The sequence below is a fragment of the Canis lupus genome, chromosome 38, assembly GCF_003254725.2.
Source record: "Canis lupus dingo isolate Sandy chromosome 38, ASM325472v2, whole genome shotgun sequence".
In the NCBI taxonomy this organism is placed as follows: Eukaryota; Metazoa; Chordata; class Mammalia; order Carnivora; family Canidae; genus Canis; species Canis lupus.
Genome location: NC_064280.1, coordinates 23770729 through 23784741, shown reverse-complemented (window position 1 = coordinate 23784741; position 14013 = coordinate 23770729). Strand labels below are relative to the sequence as shown.

General features: G+C 44.2%; 1 protein-coding gene across 1 annotated transcript; it reads right to left on the bottom strand.

The window, feature by feature from the left end:
- Positions 1-8848: 8848 nt before the first annotated feature.
- On the bottom strand, positions 8849-9802 carry LOC112642872 (olfactory receptor 6P1). The gene has a single exon (XM_025420659.3). The coding sequence runs from the start codon at positions 9800-9802 to the stop codon at positions 8849-8851; it is 954 nt and encodes a 317-aa protein (XP_025276444.1).
- Positions 9803-14013: the final 4211 nt, after the last annotated feature.

Genomic DNA, 14013 nt, shown 5'->3' with positions numbered 1-14013 from the left:
AGCTTTTGAGCAAAAAACTGTACTTTAGGGAGGTTATGTTTTAATTTTTTTTTTTTTCAAATTAAGCCGAGAGAGAGAGCACACATTCAAGGTCCTACAGAAGTGAAATTGGAAACTTATGACTCCCAGTTAGTTCTGTGCCTTTCGAGAACATCTCTGTCGGGCATAGGAGGATGGCCTTCAAACCACCCCTTCGCTATAAGCAAGAAACCCAATCTACTACATATGGAAAGGAGGCAGGCGATTCAGGTGTCCATCCCCCAGGGATAATCTGTATGACTCTGGAGAAGTCTTATAAGCCCACTTACCTGTAACGAAAGAATTCTGCTATTTTGCTTTGTTTCTTTTTTTTTTTTTTTCCTATTTAACAAGATCAGAAAGCTTGAATGAGGCAATATTTGAGCAAACACACAGGGTTCATAGCACATTTGATATGAATATTCACCAGCTTCTTGGAAAGCAAAACCAAACAGATAACTTAAAAGGTAATGTTTTCTTTGATCCAATCCATTGTATGGAGTCTTGATTAGGAGTTTGGAAAAAACACAGCAAATCACACCTTGGTCTCACTCCAACAAAATGAGCATACGACTTCATTTTCAGAATACTAGTTCTTCTATTTTCAAGGTGGGTATAATATAATTTCATTACATCTGTAAACATCAAATGAGCTTTCAAGTTTAAATAATAGTGAAAGGGAATAGAAGGGAAGGGAGAAGAAATGGGTAGGAAATATCAGAAAGGGAGACAGAACGTGAAGACTCCTAACTCTGGAAAATGAACTAGGGGTCGTAGAAGGGGAGGAGGGGGGTGGGGGTGACTGGGTGATGGGCACTGAGGGGGGCACTTGACGGGATGAACACCAGGTGTTATTCTGTATGTTGGCAAATTGAACACCAATAAAAAATGAATTTATTATTAAAATAAATACATAAATAAATAAATAAATAAATAAATAAATAAATAATAAATAATAAATAAAATCCTGTGGACATTTGCTGTGGCCTTTCCAGAATACCCGGCTAATTCTCCCAACAGTCTGCTCCCCCAAAAAAACAAAAAACAAAAACAGAAAAACAAAAAAACCAACGCAGGTCTACGTGGTGGAAACCACAGCCATGGTTAATGAGAAGGGAGGGGACTGTAGGTCCTTCCCAGGGGTATTAGATTAAAGGACACACAAGTTGCTTGAAAATAGTATCAGAAAAAAAATGGAGAACTCCAGTGCCTTATGCGTTCAGTGAGCCTCCTGCATTCCTCTCGCCCCCCGCCCCAGGGTACAGTCTCCTTCCAGGCCAGCTGAGCATCACCCTGCACCTCCCATGCTGCATGTTTCGCCCTCCCCAGACTCTCCCTGGGTCCTATGGCCTGATTCCTCCCTCCCACACTTCTCCAGAACCGGCCTCTCTTGTTCTCTGTTTCCCAACAGCCCTGCTGTGTGCAGGACACGTGGGGCACACCGGGGAAGGCGGTCTGTTTTTCCTGACCTGGACAATGGCTCCCCACGCCATGCTCTGGTCGCTTGCTACGGGCACCTCGCTCTAGGACCCTACAGAAAGGCATAACGGTCACCTCGTAGTTTTCCACGTTAGAGAGGAAAACAGATACGGATAAACCAAAACCACACAATGTCTAATAGTGCAAATTCAACTAATTTGTTTTCTGTTGGAACTCAGCCTTTAATTCACACACACCCACACCCCCATACACACACACACACACACACACACACACACACACCCCAGAATGGCCCCTGCTTGCCATGGCCTAGCATTCATGAGGCAGAGTGGGGATGGTGGAGCTCACAAACAAGGCAAGGTCTGTGAACCCCGAGCTTCTCTCAGCTACTTTCTTCTCTTCTCTGAGTTCGAGAGTCCAACCAGCCTGAAACCTATTAACAAATAGTTGAGGCTTTTCCTCAGCACACCTCTGTCCTGGAAAATGGACACTTGGAATCAACCTGTTTCCAGCTACTGGGGGTGGGGGACAGGGGGGTGACATTTCTGTTTGGGAGGCATGTCTTTGATTCACCGTAATAGGACACCGGTCTCCAGAACCATGTCCCTGGGCTCCTTCCCACTTGCATTTTTATATTCCAGCTAAGAGTAAGGAGGGCATTATACCCAGAAGTCCTGTCTCCCTGGAACCCATCCAGGGTTCCCCACAAATGGGACGATGCAATGTATTATTGTCAGGACTTTAGCATCAGGCACTGTCATTCTCAGAGGAGATGCCTCAGACCTGAAGCTGGAAATGAAGGCAGCGCATGGAATTTAAGACTAAGAATTAGCACATACAGCGAGCGGGGGATGTTCTTACAGGTGCTGTGATCTCCTTCCTGTACTCCCCACAGGAATGTAAGCGTCCAGAGGCAGTACTGCCGGGTACATGAGCACAAGATGAGGATAGGGGGAAAAGGGAAAAGAAGGAAGTATATCGAATCATATCAAAACCATTGGACTAAGCAAGTTTTATCATTTAAGCATGGAATTAGCTTTGTTTTCCAACAGTCAAATAAAAGAGGAAAGGTCAAATAAAGTCAAATAAAAGAGGAAAAGTCAGGGCAGCCCCGGTGGCTCAGCGGTTTAGTGCTGCCTTCTGCCTGGGGTGTGATCCTGGAGACCCGGGATCGAGTCGCGCGTCGGGCTCCCTGCATGGAGCCTGCTTCTCCCTCAGTTTCTCTCTCTCTCTCTCTCTGTCTCTCATGAGTAAATAAATAAAATCTTTAAAAAAGAGGAAAAGTCAAATAAAAGAGGGAAAGAATTGGAGGTACAGTATGATCATATTTGAGCCTCGAAATCCTCCATATACATAACACGTATATATGTGTATGTATATATACGTAGACATATAGAGGTGAATATGTAGTATGCTTTGCCAATAGTCCCACGCAATGTAAATGTAGTGAGGGGTCTAGGTCTCAATCTCCAGAACTAGGTCATCTTAGTCCCATCTTGTGGCTTCCAAGGTCCTTTATTGGGTCCGTCTGACAGATAGAGGAGGAAGAGAGCAAGGCTCAGAGAGTTACAGCCTTTGCTCCAGCAGAAGTTAGGCAGCAGGTGCATCCCTGAGGATACTGTGCTGACTCTATGGCAGCATTTTCACAGCCAGTTGAGGCCTCACGTTTGCATATCACTGTACAATATCCGAAGGAGCATTATTTCATGTGATCCGCACCATAGGGCATCAGCCAGGACAAACATCATGGTGCCCAGTTGACCCAGAGATGACTGTCACCAACTTCCTCTTATGGAACCACGCACAAAGAGAAGTGAAATCTTCTAAGGAGTTGTAAGTCACCAAACCTGCAGGCACCATTACCTTTGCCAGACCCTGTCCTCATTTAATGGAGAAACACACACATACTCACATACCTGTCTTCCACCCCCGGCCCCCCGCCAACACACATACTCTTTCGTGTTCTCTCATAATCATTCTATTATCTCTGCCATTTTCTCTCTGTCTGTTCCCTAGGTCACTGTACGCGTGAACTCTGCACTTTGCAAGGCATACAGGTGGGCTGATGCATTAAAGGGAGGTATCTTCAGGAGCACACATCCCTGGACAACTGTTCAGACTCAGGCTTATTTTATCTAGAGTGGGTTATTACAGTAGAGTCTTAAAATGACACGACAACCTTTATTACACAATACCTCTTCCTGTGGCTTAATATATACAGGCGATAGACAGATATTGTTGAAGTGGAATGAATGCAGATGTGTACTAAGTTCATTCCCCAGCTATACCCTGTATCTACTTCCCGCGATAAGCTCAAAGAAGACAACTAGTTTTAAATATCCATAAAACGAAAGCTCCCGAGAATCAGTGATTGAGATAAAAATGATTGTCCGTCATCCCCTGGAAATACCTGAGAGTCTTTTTTCAACCCACCATTTTCCCAGGGATGTAACTTAGGACTCTTCTCCCAGCCTCGTCAGACATGGCCACTTTGGACTGAGAAAAGAGGAGAGACCATGTAGACCAAAAGGAAGAAGACAATATCTCCAAGCTCAAGAGGTGCTGGTTGTGTCTCTGCTCAGCTTGAAGAAGGCACAGAATGAGCTATTTGTGCTCTGCCTGCCTCCAAGCTACTGGAGGAGCACACACCAACCCCCTCCCACCCACAGGGGACCTCTCTGCAGACACCAGCCCTCAGGAAAGTATTTGGCCTTTCACCTCGCCTCCCCGAGGGGACCTGGGTGGAATACTAAGGGAAGAGCTGGCAAGCTAAATGGCTCAAGAGAGATCTTAGGCTTGATGCACACGGTCTTCCTCCCTGTCCAGACTTTGGGGCAGAGGAAGGTGAGGGGAAGCCTGTGTGTGCATGTGTGTGCACGTGTATTCTCTTTCCGGAAATTGGGCTCACAAATAACAGGATCCTTTATACTTACACATTCTTATACTAGAAGATAGCACTATAACCAAAGTCATTCAGCAGAAAGTCAGAATGGCATTCATGGACTCTTATTTGGGGGCCCAAGTATACACACACACACACACACAAACTTCAAACACCTTAGGTGTTATGCACACAAGAACCAGCTCTACACACCTACGCGACTCTCACACATCAGGAACTCAATAGCTAAAGGGACACGTATGCATTTCAAAGAGACATATGCATCCCCACGTTCATTATTACAGCATTATTCACAGTAGCCAAGACGCGTAGCCAAGAAATCAACCTAAATGCCCATCAGTGGATGAATAGATGAAAAAAGACGTGCCATGAGAATTTGGCCATGAGAAAGGAGAGAATCCCACCATGTGAGACAACACGGATGAGCCTTGAGAACATTATGCTCAGTGAGTTAAGTCAGATAAAGACAAGTACTAAACGGTATCACTAACGTGTGGAACCTTGAAAGAAAAAGTCAAACTCATACAAAACAGATGTCAGGATGCGATTACCGGGGAGTGGGGGTGAGGAGGTGGTAAGACTCACAGTGTTTAGGGTACACGCTTGAACGGAGAGCAAACAAGCCATAGTTTTCAATGCACAGTATAAGGAGTATAGACAACAATGTGGGACTATAATTATGTAATGCGATGAATATAGCTACGAAGACAATCCTATTACAATATGTAAACATTATCAAATTTTAACACGTTGTACACACTTAAATCCACACAATGTCATGTCAAATCAAATGTAGTCGATAAAAAAAGAAAAACATGAGTTTTCATTGCTCTCTGTTAGCTCTGTGAGGCAAATTCCCAAGCCTCTCCAAGCACCACGTTCCTCATCTTTAAAAGGCAGTGCTAACATTAACCCAAAAGTTAATAAAACAAAATAGCATCTTTTCTTGTTATGACTGTTTACAGTCATTCCTTGGTACAAAGAAAAAAGCTGCAGTTAGAACTCTGAGTGCTTAAAGCAAAAAAGGAATTCTAAGTAGCTCTTTATTGTTTCTTGTCACAGAAAAAAAAGTTAATATCATATTAAAAATATAGAGACTAAGCTTTCAGTTGAGCAAGAAAAAGCGCAGAGGTTATATATTGTGATATGTCTGACTCTGGAAGCATATTCAGGATCAATAAGGCATTTAGCTTTGGAAAGGAGAAATAGAGGGATTTTTAAATGTAAAAGTTGAAGTTTACTGGAAAAATCCATAATTTTCCTTGCATTTTATCGTTTCTGAAAATCGTATGTTTTCTATTTCCTCTCATTACTAAAATTTTGAGGCAAATAACCACATTTTGTGTTTTCTATGCATTGTTTTAAGAATGAAAAATCACACAGCTTATGGTTTCTTCTTAAGTGTATGAGCATTTTTAGTTAATTGTGATGAATAGTGTCCCCTGTTGTAAAATAAATTACATTTATTTAAAGATTCATAATGAACGCAACGCTCTCCCTTGTTCCCTTTCTGTTATCCCTTTCCCATGGAAAGTCGGCTTCACTGAGCACGTTCATAACCTAAAGAGAAAGAAATAGATCTTGGAAACTAGCCCTTTCTCTGATACGTCATTTGCAGGCAAATTGAACACCAATAAAAAATAAATTTATTATAAAAAAAAGAAAGAAAGAAAACAAAATGAAATAAAATAAAGTGTAGTAAAATAAAAGAATATGAAACTGACTTGTAGTAGCGCCTGGGACTGTGGGTGTAGCGTCGGGGAAATGGCCAACTTCTCTCAGGCTAACCTGTGAATTACAACTTTGAAGAGACAGTAAATCTCACGTTTCATGGAATGATGAGAGAGGGGGTGTGGGGGGAGACATCATGATCTTAATCTGGCAACTTAGAAAAATACATTTCATTTGATTTTTTTTAAAAACCCTAAAACAAAAAATCAATTGACAAATTCTAAAAGAACACAAGGCAAAAATTAGATGAATATGTTATATCGGGTATATTAGGATAAAAAGAAAAGAAAGCACACATTACAGTGACTCCAACAAATGAGAATTAATTTTTATCATTTAATTAAAAAAAATACTTGAGGGGCTCCGGGTGGCTCCGTCAGTTAAGTGTCCAACTCTTGATTTCATCTCAGGTCATGATCTCGGGGCCTTGGGATCAAGCCCCGCCTCAGGCTCTGGGTTCAGCAAGGCCATCTGTATGTGATTCCCTCTCCCTCTCCCCTGGCCCCTCTGCCCACTTGCACGCATGCTCTCTCGGCATCAGCTTCCCTTAGAATAAAACAGGACAGTGAAACAGCAGGCGGGCAGGGCGACACCTGGGATTTCTCTTCTGGGGAAGGAGTGCTGGAAGCTGACTCGGGAAGTAGTCTCTGGAATTCAAAGTCACAGGGCAGGGGTGAGGCCATGAGGTTCTCACACAGGGACACCTGGTCCACCTTGACTTGGAGCCCTCAAGGCCCAAAGAGCAGTCGTCTCTCCTAACAGTTCTGCGATGTCTCCGGTGTCCAGGGCTCCCAACGAAAGGCACCCCAAGTCTCAAAAGTAGCCTGAAGCTGTGACTGACCCCAGAAGCTTTTAATACTGTCATTATTTTCCCAGTCCAGAGGACTTTTACTCATCGGGGCTCATTTGTACCCTAGACAATGCTGCTTAGTAGCATTTACCAGGCTTCCAAGGGCCCTGAGCTAGAAAGGTAACGGAAGGTGAATTTTTTCGCAGTGTGTATGAATGTCAAGTCGTCGCATTATATGCTTTCAATTTTATTTGTCAGCAGTGTTTCGATAAAGCTGGGGGAAGAAAAGAAAGCTAATTCAAGGTGAAATTTACCTACAGAGAGAAGAGATTTTTAACACTTCACTCCCACATACATTATTTATTTGATATTTGCAGCAAGCGTATGAGGTAGGTGATAATATTTTGATTGTAACAGGGACTTATCAAAAGTAAAACTAGGATCAAAGCGACATTTCTTGGTTTTAGGAGCAGAATTCTTCCCATAAAACGCCGTGCCTTCCATAACTCTATGAAAGGAAAAGAGAACATAATGAGGGGAAGGTACACGGAGCCAGTCCCAGAGATGATTCTTTAAAAGGCTATTTAGAAATTTCATGGAAATAAAGCAACTTAAAAAAAAAAAAGAAATAAAGCAACTTACACTTTTAAAAGTGTCAGATTTCTTTGTTTCTGTGTTGTTATTTCATTTTAGATTCTGGAAAACCTAAAATGATTATTGAGCAAGTAGATTCTTTAATAAACAATCATCTTTTTCTCCCCCCAAGCCTAGTCCAGAATGAGCAGATGCATCAATTAGGACAATTTGTATTTATGAATATTTGTTCAATATTGCTTTTTTTTTTTTTTACTCTTCTACATATCCCACAACTAAAGAAACATTGGCTATGGTTCAAATGTACAGAATGTAACCCTGAGTCAGGATGTGAAAATCTCTGTAAGCAATTCAAGCAAGTTTCCAAAAATCAAAGGAAGTTGGAAGAATGCCTATAATTCAGGCTTTGAGTTTGAGGCATGTCACTCACTCTACAGATGGATATCTGCATCCCGCCCCTCACCCCTTCATTCTGTCTCTTATTAAGACATTTTCTGTTCTTTTGCCCCAGCAGAAAAACTTAAAATATTTAGCAAATGCTATAATCCAGGTCCCAACTAATTAAGGCAAAAGCTGCCCATATTGCTGGAGAAGATTCTGAGACCAACCTACATAAAAGCTTTCTACTGCATTTTACCTACTACTAAATCAACACTCATTAGGTCAACCAGCTTGGTGTCCCACTGGGAGTCAAAGAAGGAAGATGCAGATGGATATTTATCCATGTTCATTGGTAGACACACCGCTGAATATCAACACTACATCTTCCTCCTCCTTGACTTGCAATGGGTGTGAGACTTGTACAGAATATCGATTAGGTGACACGAGTTTCAGTTCTTGGGGTATAATAATTGTACTTCTGTGATTTCTCATGGAAATGGGATTTGAGAATTTGGACCTTGAAAACTGCTGCAATAAAGCCTATATCACTTTGACATATCGACCAGTAAATCCCCTTTCTTATATTTTCTCATTTATGAAATAAGAAGTTGGTCTAGAGTAGGGAATTTCAAACGGGCTATGAAACAAGAGTTGCTAAGACATTGGAAATTGTGCATGGTGGAGTTGCAACCTAGAGGTGCTCTACCAGACTCTCTACAATTTGAGGGCAGCAGGGTGGGGGGTGGAATTTGTGTCTTACTAAACCACCAGGAGAGTCTTATGCAGCTAATTCAACCATAGTTTGGAAACCCTGTACAAGACTAATGATTCGTAAACTTTTGTATCAGGAGATTCCCAGATACTATCTAAGAAAATTGCATACTAATTGATCAGTGTTCTCTCTGAGCCTATTTTATGATTCCTTGAGGTGGCACTATTAGGACTGCTGTTCCTTCCTTAAGACCCTGAACCCTGCTAGGTTCTGCTGTACATCAGTCTGGGACATCACTAGGATAGTGGCATCTTCCCAGAACCAACTTCCTGAGAGCATCCTTCACCTCCTTGTTCCTCAGGCAGTAGATGGCTGGATTGAGGAATGGTACAATGACCGTATAGAGCACAGAGATGATCTTGTTGTGGTTGAAGGTGTACATGGCCCGGGGCCTTGCATAGGTGAAGAGGGTGGAGGAGTAGTAGATGACAACCACTGCCAGGTGAGAGGCACAGGTGGAAAAGGCTTTGCGACGTCCCTGGGCAGTAGGGATCCTCAGGATGGTGGCAATGATGGCAGCATATGATGAAACCACAGCCAGTAGAGGAAGCAGGATCATCACCAGGGCCAACAGGAAGTCTACTAGTTCTGCTTGCTCCTTGTCAGAGCAGGTAAGGTTGAGTAGTGGGGAGATATCACAGAAAAAATGGTTGATGATGTTGGGCCCACAGTAGGACAGTCGGGAAATGAAAAGAAGCTTCATCATGGAGCTGAAGAAGCCACCACCCCAAGAGGAAGCAGCAAGGCGAATGGCCAGGCTGGACGGCATGAGACTAGGATAACGGAGGGGCTCACAGATGGCCAGGTAGCGGTCATAGGCCATGACTGCCAGCAGGACACATTCGGTGCAGGCTAGGGCAATGAAGAAGTAGAGCTGGGTCATACAGCCTACATAGGAGACTCTACGGTCCTGGGTAAGAAATGCTCCCAAAAGACGAGGAACTGTGACATTGATGTACCACAGCTCCAGGAAGGACAGATGGCCAAGGAAAAAGTACATCGGGCGGTGAAGGCTTGGAGTGAGCCAGATTGTGGAAACGATGAGTGCATTCTCCAACAGTGTCAACAGGTAAATTGCAAAGAAGAGGACAAAGAGAAGTAACTGGAGGGGTGGAGAGGTTGGGAAGCCCACCAAAATAAAATCTGCTATGTGGCCTCCACTCAAATTTCCCATCATCTCCGTCCACCTGCCTATCTGAAAGGAAAGGAAGAACAAGATACTGAGAGACAGGGGGTCCAAACTGCTAACCTCCCCACAACCCCAGGTTACAACCCTCTGAAGATGCTCCATAGTACGCTATTAGTACATCATTTAGCTCCTTCACTTTGTCGTTTCATCTCCCACCTCAAGGGAAGAGACTTGAGGATTGTGCTCAACGATTTAGTGATCTTAACTACAGTGGAAATTTGGTAAGTGCTTGCTGGGTGACTTCAGAACAGGTCTTAATATTTCAATTCTTGTTTTCTTAACCTATAACATGCTCTTCCTTCACTTCCTGCAAAGCCATAACCCCATAGTACCTGGATTCAATATTTGTTGAGTGAATGAATAAAAGAAGGAGGGATAGCAAGCTGGAGCCTGAAGGCTTTACTCTCCAGGGAATGGGGAATTAGTAGCTCAAAGACATAACTGAGCTGTAGGCTAAGAGCATGGGATAAAGAAGGGTTGGTTTGGGAAATAGCCACTAATAGTTGGAGAGATAATTCAATACAGATCAGCTAAAAACTTTCTTTTTAAAAAAATTTATTATTATTTTTAGAAAGAGGGAGAGGGAGAGTGCAAGTAGGGGAGTGGGGGAGAGGAAGAGAGAGAGAGAGATAATCCTAAGCAGGCCCCACACTCAGCTCGGAGCCCCAGTGTGGGGCTGATCTCACAACCCTGAGATCATGAACTGAACTGAAATCAAGAGTCAGATGTTCAACCTACTGAGTCACCCAGGTGCCCTATTTTTTAATTAATTAATCGATTAATTAATTATTTTGAGAGAGGCAGGATGTGTGAGAGCTAAAAGAGTCCTGCTCCAAAAAAAAAAAAAAAAAAAAAAAAAAAAAAAAGAATCATTTTCCCATTCATTTTATAGCTGTTTTGGAGCACATTTTCTGTGCCCGGATTGTCTCAGGCCAGGGTTGGTGCTGTAGGTTGGAGCATGGACCCCCTAAACGTGCCCACACCCTGATCTCCAGAACCTGTAAACTTTACATTGTCTGACAAAGTCTTTGCGGGTGTGATTAAGTTAAGGCTATGGAGATGGTAGTCTATCCTGCGTTATTCAGTTGGACCTTAAGTGTGATTGCTTGTAATTTCCTTACAAGAAAGAGGCAGAGAGCAACGTGAAGTAGACACACAGAGGAGAAGGCCCCACAGAGGTGACACAGAGGTTGGAAGACGCCGGCCTTGAGGACTGGAAGTGGTGTGACTCTAATCTGAAGAAAGCCCGCAGCCCCAGAGACGAGGAGCGTGTTCTCCCCCGGAGCCTCCAGAGGACGTGCAGCCTGGCGACATCTTCACGTTGATTCCACACTGCTGGTCTCCAGAACCCACAGACAGAGTAGATCTCAACTGCTGTGCCACCAAGTGTGTGGAATTTGTGTGCAACGTAACAGAAAGCTGATACGCCGTTGAGGCACCAGGTTGGAAGAGAGCATCACACGCCTCACGACCTCCCTTCTGAGCCTGGCCAGCCTCCTCCTCTCACTGCTGCCAGCGGGGGGCCCCTGACAAACAGGGACATCTGACTTGAGATCGGGTCACGTGCTACGCATCATCAAGCCTTCTCATTTTTGGCGGAACTTAACATTTGTTTTTCTTTATGCAAACATGAAAAAACAATACACCGTAGTAATGGCTGCGTGGTGACAGATGGCAGGTGCACTCGGGGTGGCCCGGCACGACCTGTAGAGAAGCTGAATCAGGGTGTTGTGCACCCAGCACTCATGCAACCCTGTGGCTCGACTCTATTCAGGTTTAAAAAAAAAAATTAAGACAAAAGCAACTACAACAAACCCATTCCCAATCACAAACACAAAATAAGATGACAATATATCAGCTTGCATATTGTAAACTAGACATCAATGTTTTTTGGTCATACATTTAAATAATTGCACGAAACCTAATGTCCACCGCGTGTGAGTAATTACATTTTAAGTGAAATTATTATTTTTTAATTTTAATTTGTATTTATTTATTTTTTTAAGTGAAATGATTATATTGGTCCTTTATCGGTCAGTGAAATCCTTTTTTCTTTAATTTTTTTTTTTTTGGACAGTGAAATCTTAACATTGGTGCCACGGATACTTGTTTCAAAAATTACATGAGTGCATGAGTCGTTTAAAAAAAATGGAAATTTTACATTATTTTTCTCACTGAACCCATAATTCAAGGCATTGTAATATATTTTTATAATCACAAGCTTTTTGTCGATTTCTCTATATCCATCTGCATGTTGTTGGTTTTTTTCTTGTACTCCGGAGGCTATAAATGTTTTGAAAAGATTTCCTATTAGATTTTATTCTGTAATCAGCATACATTTCACCAAAACAATAAAAATATGACATACTTCAAAAATGTTACTTTTTTTTTTTTTTACTGGCGTATCATTTTATAATAACGTGGACTGCACTTTTTCTCCGTTCTCGTGCGCATCCGTGAAGACGACTTATCATCAGAATGAGAGCAGTTTCCGAATCCATTCCATTCTTATTTTTCATTTTGGAGATATAAACACTGAGGAAAGCAGTTCACGGAAATAAATGACATTGATACACCACAGCTCGGGGAATGGAAGTCGTTTTGTTATAGTAATAACACTAAATTATTTGAACTTTCTATTAGTTATGTGCCAGAAATTGCAGAGTCATCTATCATGAAAATGGCTTTTATTGATCTATTAGCTGACAACTCCATCAGCTTCCCTTCAATTGTGTTGAAAGAAATAGACTGGAAACGGCGGACTTGAGAAAGGACGGGCTGCCCGGCATTGGTCCTTCTGTCCCCCAGCGCCCAGCTGGCACCACACCGACGTCCCCCCCGCGTCCCTTGCGCACACTGGGTCGGTTGTGCCTTCCCTCGCCCAAGGGACAACAGGTTTTGAAAAGCAAAGGGGGAAGGAGAAGGGATACTTCGTCTAGCGGATCAGTTCTAAGAAGAGCTGATCAGACATTTGCAGCCCAGCGAATGATTCCCTGGGGTGCCCCATCCCTGCATCTCCGAGAGCCCTTTGCACCCGCCAAGAGCCCTTTTGCACCTGCCAGGACCTTTTTTGCACCCCCCAGGACCCCTTTTGCACCCACCAAGAGCCCTTTTGCACCCACCAGGAGCCCTTTTGCACCTGCCAAGAGCCCTTTGCACCCACCAAGAGCCCTTTTGCAGCCACCAAGAGCCCTTTGCACCCTCCAAGAGCCCTTTGCACCTTCCAAGAGCACTTTGCACTGATCCAGAGCCCTTTTGCACCTGCCAAGAGCCCTTTTGCAGCCATCAAGAGCCCTTTGCACCCTCCAAGAGCCCTTTGCACCGATCAAGAGCCCTTTTGCACCTGACAAGAGCCCTTTTGCACCCACCAGGAGCCCTTTTGCACCTGCCAAGAGCCCTTTTGCACACACCAGGAGCCCTTTTGCAGCTGCCAGGAGCACTTTTGCAGCCCCAGGAGCACTTTTGCATCTGCCAAGAGCTCTTTTACACCCACCAGGAGCCCTTTTGCAGCCGCCAGGAGCACTTTGGCAGGCACCAGGAGCCCTTTTGCACCCACCAAGAGCCTTTTGCACCCACCAAGAGCCCTTTTGCACACACCAGGAGCCCTTTTGCAGGCGCCAGGAGCCCTTTTGCAGCTGCCAGGAGCACTTTTGCATCTGCCAAGAGCTCTTTTGTACCCGCCAAGAGCCCTTTTGCACCCGCCAAGAGCCCTTTTGCACCCGCCAGGAGCCCTTTGGCAGGCTCCAGGAGCCTTTTTGCACCCTCCAAGAGCCCTTTTGCACCTGCCAAGAGCCCTTTGCACCTGCCAAGAGCTCTTTTGCACCCGCCAGAGCCCTTTTGCACCCACCAAGAGCCTTTTGCACCCTCCAAAAGCCCTTTTGCACCCACCAGGAGCCCTTTGCAGGCTCCAGGAGCCCTTTTGCACCCACCAAGAGCCCTTTGCACCCTCCAAGAGCCTTTTGCACCCACCAGGAGCCCTTTTGCACCCGCCAGGAGCCCTTTGGCAGGCTCCAGGAGCCTTTTTGCACCCGCCAAGAGCCCTTTTGCACCTGCCAAGAGCCCTTTGCACCTGCCAAGAGCTCTTTTGCACCCGCCAGAGCCCTTTTGCACCCACCAAGAGCCTTTTGCACCCTCCAAAAGCCCTTTTGCACCCACCAGGAGCCCTTTGCAGGCTCCAGGAGCCCTTTTGCACCCAC